At 38.7% G+C, this 14,392-nt stretch overlaps 1 protein-coding gene across 3 annotated transcripts; it reads right to left on the reverse strand.

The window, feature by feature from the left end:
• Positions 1 to 10,888: 10,888 nt before the first annotated feature.
• On the reverse strand, positions 10,889 to 13,436 carry LOC113360817. Of its 3 annotated transcripts, none has more exons than XM_026604275.1 (6): positions 13,279 to 13,436; positions 12,667 to 12,823; positions 12,457 to 12,561; positions 11,772 to 12,053; positions 11,517 to 11,669; positions 10,889 to 11,373 (listed from the first exon to the last, which is right to left on the reverse strand). In XM_026604275.1, exons 1-6 carry the CDS (start codon positions 13,371 to 13,373, stop codon positions 11,287 to 11,289), a joined length of 879 nt encoding a protein of 292 aa, XP_026460060.1. In that variant the 5' UTR covers positions 13,374 to 13,436; the 3' UTR covers positions 10,889 to 11,286. The 3 variants fall into 3 exon arrangements, with proteins under 3 accessions (XP_026460060.1, XP_026460062.1, XP_026460061.1); XM_026604277.1 differs by having other exon boundaries at positions 10,889 to 11,334; positions 13,279 to 13,435; XM_026604276.1 differs by having other exon boundaries at positions 11,034 to 11,337; positions 13,279 to 13,435.
• Between the last annotated feature and the right edge of the window lie 956 nt (positions 13,437 to 14,392).

The raw sequence follows: 14,392 nt of genomic DNA on the forward strand, positions 1-14,392 counted from the left end.
TAATTAATTTTGCATTTTTAGGTAGTAAATAAAGTTCGGATGAGTCGCGGAGCGAAAAGAGCAGAAAAGTAGTGAAAAGCCGGGAGAAATTACGCAAGGAAGCCGCGAAGAATGGTGCGCACAACCTCATTTTCTACACACAAAAGCGCCTCCGTTCTCAGCCATCAGATCATTTCTCAGAAGCATCCGACGGTCGCTCCTTCATAGATCATCAAAATCTGATGTCCCTGCCGAGCACCACAGCGCTGAAATTCCAAGCCTTCAGATTAGATGGTAGTTGAATCCAACGGTCGCTCCCTTGCTGTGCATCGAAGTTTGATATCTCCGCCTAACACTACAACACCTAACTCCATCTGGCATCGTTGATTTCGTTGTATCAAAAAATCTGACGGTCGCTACAAGCTTCACTTCACATCACCGTCCGATCTACCTACCAGCTTCGCATCCAATGACTCAGCGTCGCAGAACATCAAATTTGATGAAGCCGCCTCACACTCTAGCAACCGAACCTATACCACCTACCCAAACACCCCCTTCTCCCAAACAGTCGAGCCATCTCCTCCACCACCCCCCTCTGCAGAGCCATCACCCTGCAACTGCCGCACCACCATCATCACCACCAACTCCACTGCCACCACCACTCCTCCACCATCATCACCCCATCACCCAACAACCAATACCATCTGTTCCCTTCTCCTTAGCCACCTATTTTCTCAATTTTTGCACGTTCTCTATCAGAAACCCTAGGCGTGCAAAATTGGTAAATTAGGTTGAGCTAGAGTGAAATTGAAGGCATGGAGTGATACAGGAGAGTCAGAGAAAGGATGGGTCGACGTCAATTTGACGATTAGGTGAGCTAATTTCACTGTTGGAATTTGGGGATTTTTCTATAAACCCTAATTTTATAATTTTGAGAAATTTGGGTCTGTGACTATAAATAGCCTTATGTGTGTGTTGTAATAGTTATGCTTGGAATATCCAGCATCCAGGACTTTCATGTCCTGTTAAATGATAATGTGTTCTGCTTAATATTGTTTCCTGTTAATTGTTATGCTCCTGTTATGTTTGTTATGTTATGCTATATCCTGTTGTGTTCTGTGTGTGATTGTATTATCCATGTTATGTTTGTCTTAATTAGTTTGTGTGTTTGTTTCTACACATGAGCTTGTAAGTCCCCTGTTTAACTCACATGTTCTTATTCTGAGTTTTGATGCTTGACAACCATGAGGACTCTTAACTGCAACATGTTCTAATTCCCCACTAGGGTGAGAGAACAACTGAACCATGATGGTTAGCTATTAGGATGGTTTTTGCTGAGCTTAAAATAGCTTAGGCTAGTTAGACTCCTAAGTGCCCAACTGATTTGTGATTAGTGGTGCTGTAAGAAGACCACTAATGCTAGGGGTCAGTGGTGGCTCTAAGGAATTAATTAGCTACATTAGTTAGTAAACCACTGCCTAGTTAGTCTGTGATTGGTTGTGCCTTAAACAGACAGCCAATACTAGGGGTTAGCTAAGGCTGTAAGGTTGGTTAACTAGATATTTGACAAGAACTTAACCTAGGTGAACTGGCTAGGTAAAGGAAACTCTCATCCATCTCCCTGCACTTCCCATCCACAATTTCTTTTCTATGTTTGTTCTGTTAGCTTCACCACAACCCTGCCCTTGGCCTTAGGCCTTGGTTCATTCTTGTTTTGTTTTGCTTTTGTTTTGTTTTTGCTGTTTAGTTCTTCCATTGCTTTTGCCTTGTTGTTTCTTCCCTGCCCTGCAACTCTGTTGCTTCTCTGGTTTGCTTCCAATTTGGCCTAGAGCCACTGTTTACCACTCCTTGTGCTGCTGTTGCTGTTGCACTTGCCCTGCAGCACTTCTCCTTTTGCTGTTGCTGTTGGCCTTGCTGTGCAGCTCTTGCTCCTGCTGCTGCTACTACCTGGTGTGCAGCTGCCCTACTGCTGCTACTGGTGCCTGCTGCTTCTTTGCCTCTGCCAAGCCTGCTGCCAAGCTGCTGCCACTTCTTCTCCTGCAGCTGCTGTGCAGAACTTGCTGCTCCTGCAGCCAAGCAAAGGCCAATCCAACTGAGCCCAATTCACTTCAGTGAAGCCTAAGACCCAGTCCTCAGTAACCAAGCCCAGTTTCTAAAACCAAAAGCCCAGAGCACAACTTGGGCTCATCAGAAGACCAAAACCAAAGCCCAAGTTCATTATTAAGGCCCAATCCAATTCAGGCTTAATCAAAAGCCTAAGTTTAAGGCCTAAGCCCATTTGCATTTCAAAGACTAACTGAGCTCAAGCTCAGTTCATTTTATTGTGAACAAACCCATTAGTACTCAAGCCCAATTTAAGCCAAAAGGCTTCTAAGCCCAAAGCAAATCTAGGAACCCAATTAGCTAAATCACTTCCAAAACACACCCGATCTCTGTGGATCGACCCGTACTTGCACGAGCTACAACTGACGACCGTGCACTTGCGGTATTACTGTAGGCCCGCGTTTTTATTCGCTTAATTTTATACATATCTCCGGGCCCACCAAGTTTTTGGCCGGGGATAATTTTTAGACCTTTTAGAAGCCTACCAAGTTTTTGGCGCCGCTGCCGGGGACTCGGTTAGCGGCGCTGTTGTTGTTTTTTTTTTTTTTTGAATTTTGATTTTGTTGTGTTCTACCTTTGTTTGCTGTTCTCTGCATTTGTTTGCTGGTGCAGGTCTTGTTGCTGGCTATCCTTTGCTAGCTAGATAGCTAACTGTTGCCTGTTGCTAGACCTTTCTTAATCTTACTGCCTTGGCTGCCAAGCTGCTGTGCTGCTGCAGCTTTCTTTCCAGCTACCTCAACTGCCCTGCTTCTCCTGCTGCTGTTGCTTTGTGCTGCTTGCCTGCAGCTCCTCTCTTGTGCTTTCCCTGCAACCTGCTAGCCTCCCCTAAGCTGCTGCTGCTGCTGCTGCCTGCTGAAGCTGGTGCAAGACAAAGCCCAACTGGGCTGTAAGCTGCAGAAGGTGAAGAAAGTGAACCAAAAGCCCAACTGGGCTGTAAGCTGCAGAAGGTGAAGAAAGTGAACCAAAGCCCAACTGGGCTGTAAGCTGCAGAAGGTGAACCAAAGCCCAACTGGGCCTCAGAAAAGCCAAAGCTTAGGATGATCCAAAGCCCAACTGGGCTTTTGCAACCTAACTGAACAGCTGGGCTGTGCTTCAAAGGTAAGCCTAAACCCATTAAGAGAACCCAACCTGTGGGCTTCCATTTTTAATTTGTGGGCTTGTAATAATTTTTGTTTTTTTTATTTTTTTTTTATTTGGGCTTGTAATAATTTTTCTTTCTTCTTTTTCTTTTTCTTTCTTTTATGGGTTTGTGATTATTATTGTTGTTATTATTTTCTTTTATGGGTTGTGCTAATTTATGATAGGATAATTTAAAAAAAAAAAAAAAAAAAAATTTACTTGCTCCCAAATTCAAAAAAAAACCAAATTTTATTCTGCTCCCACATTAAAAACCAAAATTTTTCTTTTTCCCATTAAAACCAAATGTCTCCCGCCAAAACCAAATTTTTCCCAACAAAACCAAATTTTTCCAAAAAGTCCAATCCCTTAAAAACCAAATTTTGAGCTTTGTAAACTCTTTACTTAGCCTTTGAGCCCAGTCATGTCTAGATCTTTTTCTACAGTTGGGGAATACAACGAATCCCTTAGAGAACTTGCGCGTGGACATACTTCACGTTATGAACCTCCCATAGACCATGATGTCAATAGTCATAGGAATTATTATGGACATTTTCAAAGTCCCGAGCCTCAATACATGAACCCTAATGACTATTCACACATGCATCGTTTGCCACAACGTGAAAATGAACATTTTGCTAGTGCCTCACTCACACAATCATCTCTTGTGGATCAATTAGAAGCTAGATCGCAGCTTTAGAAATGCAATCACATGAGAATCTGTCACATCTAATTTTCTTAGGCAACCTGAAATCTATGCATGTCCCGCATGTGGTAGTTTAGACCACCCTGTTGAGCACTGTCATATTTTGCATAATTTTAGGCCATCAAGAGAAAATCCAATGTATGAAATGCCCATGAATTGTGAGAATGGTAGTCATTGGGACCATAATCAATCCTTTGAGGGTTGCGATCAATATTTTGTAGACCCTAATGACCATGCATACATGTACCATTCACCACAATTTGAACATGAAGAATTTTGTACTCCCATGAATTTAGACTCCACCACAGAAGCTTTAAGACTTAGTGAGCAAAACTTCGATAGATCTACATCACGAATTCAGGCATATTTAGATCAGATTTTGCTTCACCTACAAAAGGAGGAAATTCATGAGGAAATGTATGTTGTCCCTAATGAAGTGTCTAGTCCCATTCATGTAAATGATGTTGAATATGAACCTAATTTAAGGAACATGAATTGACTAACGACACCACCACTGTTAATGAGGACCAATATGCATGCTACCATGATGATGATTATGATGATATGTTAGAAGAACATGAAAATATTGTGGAACCTGTTGGTTCAAAAACATATGGCTTCTCGCCCTCGACCTTCATGAATGTTGTTTTTTCTAATACTCATTGTAATTCATATGATTTTGATATTGACATGGGATTCGTACAATTATTCTGTGAAGATGAACATGACATAGGAATAGTTGAATCTTCTGTAGACACTAATATGCATGAAAATATATTTGATGTGTCTGATTCTCTACCTAGGTCACATTGTGATATTTCTCCTGATTTGCCAATGCATGAGAATGAATTTATTGATGATGTTGATGATTCTGAGTGTGAACTTGCTAAACTGTTTGATGATTGTGAGCATGTTGTGACACTTGTAGAAGACTTAGGAGATGTTGATGTGATTAGTAATGATGTGCCTATCCTCCTACATGAGTCACAATCTGTTGGCCTTCCACCCAACCTAGATTTGGTTTGTAACAAAATTTAAACCAACTTTTCTGAAAATTCCTAATCTAGGATTGGAACTGTGTGCCCCAAGTCCTCTTGGACTATTTTGCTTCTAAGTATAATACATTTGAGGAACCACAGTTGGAATTAGCATGTTTGCCCGTCCCTAGCACAGTTCACTTCGAGCTAGACCTTTTGCATGATGAACCCCCGAAACTGCGCGATTTTGTTTTCAAAATTATATCTTCTGTAAAATCCAGGTTTGGGGATAGCTCATTTTGTTTCACAGTTTCACTTGCGTTTCTTTCCTATTATTATTGTGTGAAGCTGTTGAAACCTTTACACTTTGTCTTTTGGGTTGATCCTCAACTCTTTAGATTGTTAGTGTATGGTGAATTTTTTTGTATATAATCCAGTAGATAAAATTTTAAAAACCCTTTTGTTCCTTTTGTATATATTTTGCTAATCCAATATGATCTCGGCTGAAATATGTTGGATTTTTGCCTTGAATAACGGAGTTTTAATTCTGCTTTCGCCGAAATCGGGTATTCTCTCTCCTTTTACTCTACTCAGCATGTCCCTTTCCATATGTTGCATTTTAATTCTTTCCATATTTTGAAACATTGAGGACAATGTTTAGTTTAGGTTTGGGGGTATAGAGTAGATGCCACGATAATATGCTATAATTAAAAACGAACTCCTTCTTCTTTTTGAAAAAATTGAAAAATTCCAAAAAAAAATTAAAAAAATCAAAATTCAAAAAAATTAAAAAATGAAAAATCATAAAAATGGAGCTCATTTACCTTGAAATGTTGACTCTTGTGCAAATATGTATTTTTATTAGGAGTCTTAGTCTAGATATTTAGGCACCCTGATTCTAGCACAATTCACATAGTGATAAGAAATTTGCACGCGCACGATCTACCAATACATGTATGGCCTCGATCTTCAAGGTGTTTGATAGGAAGTTACGATTGCCAATCACTTTAGAATACTGAACGAAACTGGACTAGCTTGTTCTTTGGTTGGTTGGGATAGAAGGTGGAGGTTACATTAAGAAAGACAACCATCGAATTTAACTGGGTGCATCAAAAAGGGCTACCTCTTGCAAAGTGTCATGTAATCTTTTGTTTCTTTTGTTATGTATCAAAAGTGTTTCCTTGCTCAAAAAAAAAAAAAAAAAAAAAAAAAAAAAAAAAAAAACGATGTATATATTCAGAAAAAAATATCAGAAAAATACCAAAAAAATCAAGTATTTATCAATTCCATCATCTCTTGTTCCAAAATAAAAAGAGAATTGTCAATGTAAATAAGAGTCATGTAAATAGTCATCTTTGTGTTTTTGTGTTGTAAGCAAGGAGGGTGTATGCCATTGATGTACAACGCGAGTAATTGTGAAATACCTCCAACTCATTCACAATTCTCGTAAAGTCCGGACAGCTAGCTAGATTTCGACCTCAGTTCTTAGCCTGAGAAACTATCTCTTGGTGATTAGTAGTCATGACTTCAGATCTTTCTTTACACATGTGTAGATACACTTTACACTCTTATCACATGTCTTTATTTGTTATCAGTGCTAGGATTGTGCCTTCGATAGCTAGATTGACATCTCCATTTTGCTGTGAGCTTAACTGTTTTGCACATGTCACGTTTGATGGAATCTGAGCTCATATTTTGTCCTTAGGTTTTGTAGGCACACCTCTGGTAAACCTTCACGAGACTTCAACTCGTCCACTAGGGACACTTAGTGGTTTAAAAGGCTTAGTGCATACGCTAAATGCATTCGAGAGACCAGCGACAGTGGTATAGTTAGGATTTCCTTAGTTTTGTTTTACTTGAGGACAAGTAAAATTCAGGTTTGGGGGTATTTGATGAGTGCCAAATATTGTATATATTTATCCCTTTTTGTTGGCAATTTAACTCATCTTTATGCATTAATTCTACATTTTATCCCATATTCTGTATTTTCATTGTTTTCAAGAATAAATATTTTTATTAATTAATTTTGCATTTTTAGGTAGTAAATAAAGTTCGGATGAGTCGCGGAGCGAAAAGAGCAGAAAAGTAGTGAAAAGCCGGGAGAAATTACGCAAGGAAGCCGCGAAGAATGGTGCGCACAACCTCATTTTCTACACACAAAAGCGCCTCCGTTCTCAGCCATCAGATCATTTCTCAGAAGCATCCGACGGTCGCTCCTTCATAGATCATCAAAATCTGATGTCCCTGCCGAGCACCACAGCGCTGAAATTCCAAGCCTTCAGATTAGATGGTAGTTGAATCCAACGGTCGCTCCCTTGCTGTGCATCGAAGTTTGATATCTCCGCCTCACACTACAGTACCTAACTCCATCAAGTACCGTTCATTTTGTTGTATCATATAATCCAACGGTCGATCATCGCTTGCCTCCGCATCACCGTCCGATCTGCCAACCAGCTTCACATCCCACGGCCCATCTCACGAAACATCATCTCTTGATAGACCCGCCTCACACCCTAGCGACCGAGCACCTACACCCTACCCAAACGCACCCTTCTCCCAAACCATCGAGCCCCTCTCCTCCATCACCTCCCTCTGCAGAAACCGTACACCACCACCCTCTCCACCTCTGCCACCAACTCACTGCCACCACCACACCTCCACCATCATCACCCTATCGCCCAACAACCAAAACCCATCTCCCCCCTAGCCCTCTAGTTCCCTATTTTCTCACTTTTTCACGCTTCTTTGCCTGAAACCCTAGGCGTGAAGAACTGATAAATTAGGTAACCTAGAGTTGCAATTGGCGCATGAGAAGAGGTCAGGGAGCAATTACAAAGCATGGGTCGACGATTTCAAGGATCAATTTCAAAGAAATTAGGTAAACCTAATTCAACTGATTTTTGGGGAAGAACCCTAATTTTGTGGTTTTGAGAAATTTGGGTCTGTGACTATAAATAGCCTTGTGGGTATGATGTAAAAATTATGCTTGGAGTAGCCAACATCCAGGACTTTCATGTCCTGTTAAATGATAATGTGTTCTGCTTAATATTGTTTCCTGTTAATTGTTATGCTCCTGTTATGTTTGTTATGTTATGCTATATCCTGTTGTGTTCTGTGTGTGATTGTATTATCCATGTTATGTTTGTCTTAATTAGTTTGTGTGTTTGTTTCTACACATGAGCTTGTAAGTCCCCTGTTTAACTCACATGTTCTTATTCTGAGTTTTGATGCTTGACAACCATGAGGACTCTTAACTGCAACATGTTCTAATTCCCCACTAGGGTGAGAGAACAACTGAACCATGATGGTTAGCTATTAGGATGGTTTTTGCTGAGCTTAAAATAGCTTAGGCTAGTTAGACTCCTAAGTGCCCAACTGATTTGTGATTAGTGGTGTTGTAAGAAGACCACTAATGCTAGGGGTCAGTGGTGGCTCTAAGGAATTAATTAGCTACATTAGTTAGTAAACCACTGCCTAGTTAGTCTGTGATTGGTTGTGCCTTAAACAGACAGCCAATACTAGGGGTTAGCTAAGGCTGTAAGGTTGGTTAACTAGATATTTGACAAGAACTTAACCTAGGTGAACTGGCTAGGTAAAGGAAACTCTCATCCATCTCCCTGCACTTCCCATCCACAATTTCTTTTCTATGTTTGTTCTGTTAGCTTCACCACAACCCTGCCCTTGGCCTTAGGCCTTGGTTCATTCTTGTTTTGTTTTGCTTTTGTTTTGTTTTTGCTGTTTAGTTCTTCCATTGCTTTTGCCTTGTTGTTTCTTCCCTGCCCTGCAACTCTGTTGCTTCTCTGGTTTGCTTCCAATTTGGCCTAGAGCCACTGTTTACCACTCCTTGTGTTGCTGTTGCTGTTGCACTTGCCCTGCAGCACTTCTCCTTTTGCTGTTGCTGTTGGCCTTGCTGTGCAGCTCTTGCTCCTGCTGCTGCTACTACCTGCTGTGCAGCTGCCCTACTGCTGCTACTGGTGCCTGCTGCTTCTTTGCCTCTGCCAAGCCTGCTGCCAAGCTGCTGCCACTTCTTCTCCTGCAGCTGCTGTGCAGAACTTGCTGCTCCTGCAGCCAAGCAAAGGCCAATCCAACTGAGCCCAATTCACTTCAGTGAAGCCTAAGACCCAGTCCTCAGTAACCAAGCCCAGTTTCTAAAACCAAAAGCCCAGAGCACAACTTGGGCTCATCAGAAGACCAAAACCAAAGCCCAAGTTCATTATTAAGGCCCAATCCAATTCAGGCTTAATCAAAAGCCTAAGTTTAAGGCCTAAGCCCATTTGCATTTCAAAGACTAACTGAGCCCAAGCTCAGTTCATTTTATTGTGAACAAACCCATTAGTACTCAAGCCCAATTTAAGCCAAAAGGCTTCTAAGCCCAAAGCAAATCTAGGAACCCAATTAGCTAAATCACTTCCAAAACACACCCGATCTCTGTGGATCGACCCGTACTTGCACGAGCTACAACTGACGACCGTGCACTTGCGGTATTACTGTAGGCCCGCGTTTTTATTCGCTTAATTTTATACATATCTCCGGGCCCACCAAGTTTTTGGCCGGGGATAATTTTTAGACCTTTTAGAAGCCTACCAGTAGGCTAGTGTCTGTAGTGGATTAATATAGTACGGTGTTCAAGACTTGACTATCTCTCGAGGTTTTCTACACATTGCAGTTTTCCTCATTAAAAAATTTCTGGTGTCTTGTGTTATTTCTTTTCCAAATTATATTGTTTATCTTTATAATAAAAATATGACAAGTAGTACATTAACCAACCTAGAAAGTTTTCAAGCTTGAAGTATACATAACCTATTAATAGTATTCTTGTGAACTCGTATCTTCAAATATATATTACAAGACGTGTTCTTGTTGATATTCTATTTACATACAGTTCGAGTATATATTAGGTTGATTTTTGTATATTGATTTTTAAGATCGTCAAAGTAAACTTGTTTACAATTCACGTACAAGATCTCAGTTGTTTATCTATACTGTTTATTGTAATAAGTTTGTCCATACAGGTTTCCGAACGAAAATGTATACTTGGCACCCTCTCATTTTCATCAATTGTTATTGCAAACTTTATCAGTTCCAATATGTCAATAGTATCATGGATACAACCTCCATCGTCATACGATGTAAACTTGAGAAGGATTGAATCAGGGATGAATCCACACCCCACTAACCCCCATAAGATTTTTGAGAGAAGAAGAATCAGATGCGATTTTCATTCAAAATTATTTTTTGTCCCCCACAATATTTATGACAATTTCCCATATATACGAAACTACCATAAAACTAAGGATTATTTATATATAAAATCCCTATTTCATCGTAAATAAATTGATTTTCTTAAGACTAAAAGTATGAACATCTAAAAGCTAATCGGTTTCTGACTATATCGATTTCATTTTCAAGAAAAGGTTCTTACTCTATGTTATTTGGTTTTATATTTTTTGTTCTTCAAACTCAATTTATTTTTTAAATCTTTGTTTGTTCTTCAATTAGCTAAATTTTTTTTATTGGTGGAATTGGGTTTATTATAACGGAGGTTTACTGTCTTTTTTTTATTACGTTTTTAGTTATTATGATCTTAGAGAATAAATGTGACCCCATTGAACTTTCGTTCTGGATTCGCCATTGGACTGAATAATATGTTAAATTGCCTTTCAATGCAAATCTGGATTCTTAGTTTTGTTGAATTTTGTAAAAAGAAAAGTTACATTATAGGGTTTTTAAATTTTCACGAAAGAAGAAAACACAAAGAAATAAAAGATTCTTTTAAAATATATACGAGTAATTTGCATAATTAGTGTAAGGATATTTTGGACCAAGTTACAAGTCAACCACGATTTTTACACAATTTCCTCTCTTACCTTTTGTTTTCCGTTGAGGGAAAAAATAATGAAAATATTAAAAGAAACTTTTGTTTACAGAAAAGAAAGAAGCTTTTTGTTATCGCAATTTGGAGATTTCACAACTACACGACTGCCGTAGTCGCTTATCATCACCAGCTTCATTCCCAGCCATGACTCAGCTATTTATCTTAGTCCTCGATGAATTGTAAAGGGTGAAAATATTGTTGCCCATTAAGAAGAGGGAAAATACAAAACAGTTTTATAGTCTCCTCAATCATGCAACTCTTGAGTAATATCCAGAGATAACATGCATAATTCTGCTTTGAAAAGCTTGGATTTATATCACTTCCCAATGCTAAACAATACACAATTAAGTGCTTCTGGTAAAGAAAAAGGACTTAGTTCTATACCACTTCCAAATGCTGAAATCCCATACATAATTTAAGTGCTTTTAGTAATACAAAATAAAAAGACAATGTTGTTATAAACTGAAAAAGATACTAGAGCACTTCTATGATTTTTAAAAGCAACACAAAATCTTGTTGATTATGTTTCTTTAGCGCGTCCGGTTTCGCTCCTGCTCATTCCACTTTTGTACAAGATCCTTCTTTTGAAGCAATACATAAGATTTTATCAGGATCAACTATATTATCAAATAAAAACAACACAAGATCATTACTCTAATACCAAATAAAAACCACACAAGATCACTAATGAGCATAACTAGTGCCACAATATCCATCAAAAAAATTGCTCATCAAAAGTACACCAGTTGGTAACAATTACCTGATCATTATCAGCGGGTAAATGGAAAAATACTCTCCGCATTAATCCACCAGTTGCCAACTTAACTCTGCGAAGTGTCACACCAAAAGTTTCACAAGACTCGATTACAGCATCAATGCAGGCTGATCCATCAGCGATTTCTTTCTCGACTGACTATATAGTGTAGAAAACAGAACATGATAAGATGGCATAACGATTAGTTTCAACTCCAAAAAATGGAAACTAGAATCACAAATGACCATTGCTTCATATTACCTCGAATTCTTTTTTCCTGTCATCAAAGTTACCGGCATGAAATTCATTTGCACTGCGTGAATAACTCCTGAGAAGCTGCAGCTTTTTCTTCGTTTTTTCTTCCACCGCACTCTTAACATCACCTCCCCAATCTTTCAAATGGGACCTAGTAACTTTTAGGTCACCTTTGAATTTTTTCAGGAACTTCTTAGTATTACGATTCTCTAACTTTTGTCGTATCCAATTTTCATGGCCGCTCAGGTCTGTGGTATCCTCTAACATCCTTTCAAAACTAACAAGTATCTGTGCTTGTGCAATCACAACAACGATAGCACAATTATTTTCTTTTGTAAAAAGGTCATAAGTTAAGGTATGGTAGAGTAAGAGGGTCGAGTTTGCTACATTGTTGCCCAAAGAGTGTAGACCGTCTTGACTAGTCAATCCGTCCAGTTTTTTTTTTTTTTTTTCAAAATAACCCTTAGTATATTTCAGCTGACTGATGATGTAGATTAAGAAACAACAAATTCTGGACAGATTAACAAGCCAACTGACAACCATGACCGTTGGGCAACTACATATGACCTTTTACCCTACCGTACCCTAAACTTACAGAAACTTTTACTAAAGTATCATGACAGTAAGAACAAACAATAAGAAGATGATATAAATGAAGAATAAAAAGAAGAGTTAAGTCGCATCTGCTAACCTTGTATTTTGTCTTCAGGGCATAGGTGTGTAAGATCTCAGCCTCATAGAGTGCAATGGTGAGGATACGCGCTTGGCGTTCAGCTTTCAGCTTAGCATGAAGAGACTAAATGTACATTGAAACACATATATTATTATTATTACAAAGAAAGAGTGTTGATCAGTCTACAAATAGGAAAAGATAATCAATTAGCAGAGAGAGCTTCATTACGTTGAGGATGCAAAAATCCTCATATACTTGACTGCGATTTTTATAACCACGATCTGGCATCTTCTCTAGAATCGCATTATCAACCCAGGGTTCCACAATCTTCGCCATATCATGATAACAAGTCCATTTTTCCAGAGCATTCTTCATCACCTCAGAGCTGTATATAACCAATCAACACAAAATCAAATTATAACTATATATTGCACCCGGCAGTGCAAAACAAATGCAGAATACATTTCATAAAACAAATCAATTACATCAGTTGTCTCAAGTCAGGATTTTCCCCCCACACCTCCTTAACTTGTGACTCTATCACAAAATAGTAGCAGCACGCATCTAGACAACAAGAAATCAGTAGACTAATATTGCGAATTTCAGTATATAAATCCACATAATACATACGCCAATTAGAATAAAATCCACAATCATACTGCAAAGATTTTGATATGACAATGATGCTCTAGACCTAAAAGTGCAATTCTACCCCAAATATATTTCAATTAATCGATCAATCAGATTCCATAAAAATAAATAGATAAATAACGAAATTGCTTTAAAAAAACAAAACGAGAACACTCCTAAAGAATTAACACAGAGATGAGATTGTGTTACCTAATGACGGTATCATCCTCAGTTTTAGGGATCTTAGCCAGTTTTTCTTCCTCGGGGATTTCTTCACTTCTTCTTTCTTTACTTTTCAAACCCATCGCATGCAGCTGTTTTCTAAGAAACCACCCGGATAGAAAAAAAATAAAACCCTAAGAGCGTCCACAATGGTTCGAGTATAATCAAAGACCAAAGACTAAAAAAAAAAAATCAAATTTGGATTTAGTCCGTCGTGTGGCGTAACTGGGGAGAGTAAATTTAGTCGCGCGTTGATATAAAGTTCGTTTGATCGTCAATCGTTGATAAAGATTACGCCTGGAACCAGACGTTGATAAAGACATTCCGTTTATAAATATTACGCCTGGAATCAGGCGTTGATAAAGATAACGCCTGAAATGGGACGTTTATAAAGATAACGCCTGAATGTTGGGCGTTTATATAGTTAACTCCCCATGGGGTGTACATAAAGCCAACACCTGAATCCAGACGTTTATATAGTTAACGCCCCATGAGGCGTACATAACTTATAACTAAATGCATAAACTGACGAAAAGAATTATGGAATAAAAATCACTCTTCCGTCCTTAAAACCAAGTGCTGGATGTGTTTGGAAGTGGGAGACTAAGTCAACTAGGGAGGTGTCATGTTAGTGGGTTAATAACAACAGATGTTAAAAGGGTAAATAAGTTCTATATAATCGGTCGATATATATATATAGTCGGTAAATAAGTAAAAAAATTCGTCCATGCTATTCGCCTCTCTCTTTTCCACCTCCCTCCAATCTAATTTGTGAAACCTACCTGAATTTGAATCTAACCCCAGATGTGTGAACTCTACCTGAATTAGGTTTTGCGCCCGTGCTTTGCACGGACCTAGATATTTTGCACAGAAAAATATGTTTCACTGCATATGAAACAGAAATAGTCTTTTTTTTTGCTAAGAAACACACCATGGGATTAACAAAAAAGAGAATTATAGACAATATTCAAGTTCTCATTCCTAATAAGAGAGTTCGAAAAAGAAGGAAATGAGACCCAAATACCCTTAAGACTGTCTTTTCTAGCTCGACGTGCAAGCCGATCCGCTGGAAGGTTTTTCTGACGCTTAGTATACATAATTT

This window comes from Papaver somniferum, chromosome 3 (assembly GCF_003573695.1).
Source record: "Papaver somniferum cultivar HN1 chromosome 3, ASM357369v1, whole genome shotgun sequence".
Classification (NCBI taxonomy): domain Eukaryota; kingdom Viridiplantae; phylum Streptophyta; class Magnoliopsida; order Ranunculales; family Papaveraceae; genus Papaver; species Papaver somniferum.

Bases quoted from the DNA above. Each gene is read 5' to 3' on its own strand.
- LOC113360817 (XM_026604275.1), bottom strand. From the start codon at position 13,373: ATGGGTTTGAAAAGTAAAGAAAGAAGAAGTGAAGAAATCCCCGAGGAA. The intron at 12,562-12,666 runs GTAATGAAGCTC...ATGTACATTTAG, and splicing joins AGGATTTTTGCATCCTCAAC to TCTCTTCATGCTAAGCTGAA. The intron at 12,054-12,456 runs GTTAGCAGATGC...GCACAAGCACAG, and splicing joins CCCTGAAGACAAAATACAAG to ATACTTGTTAGTTTTGAAAG.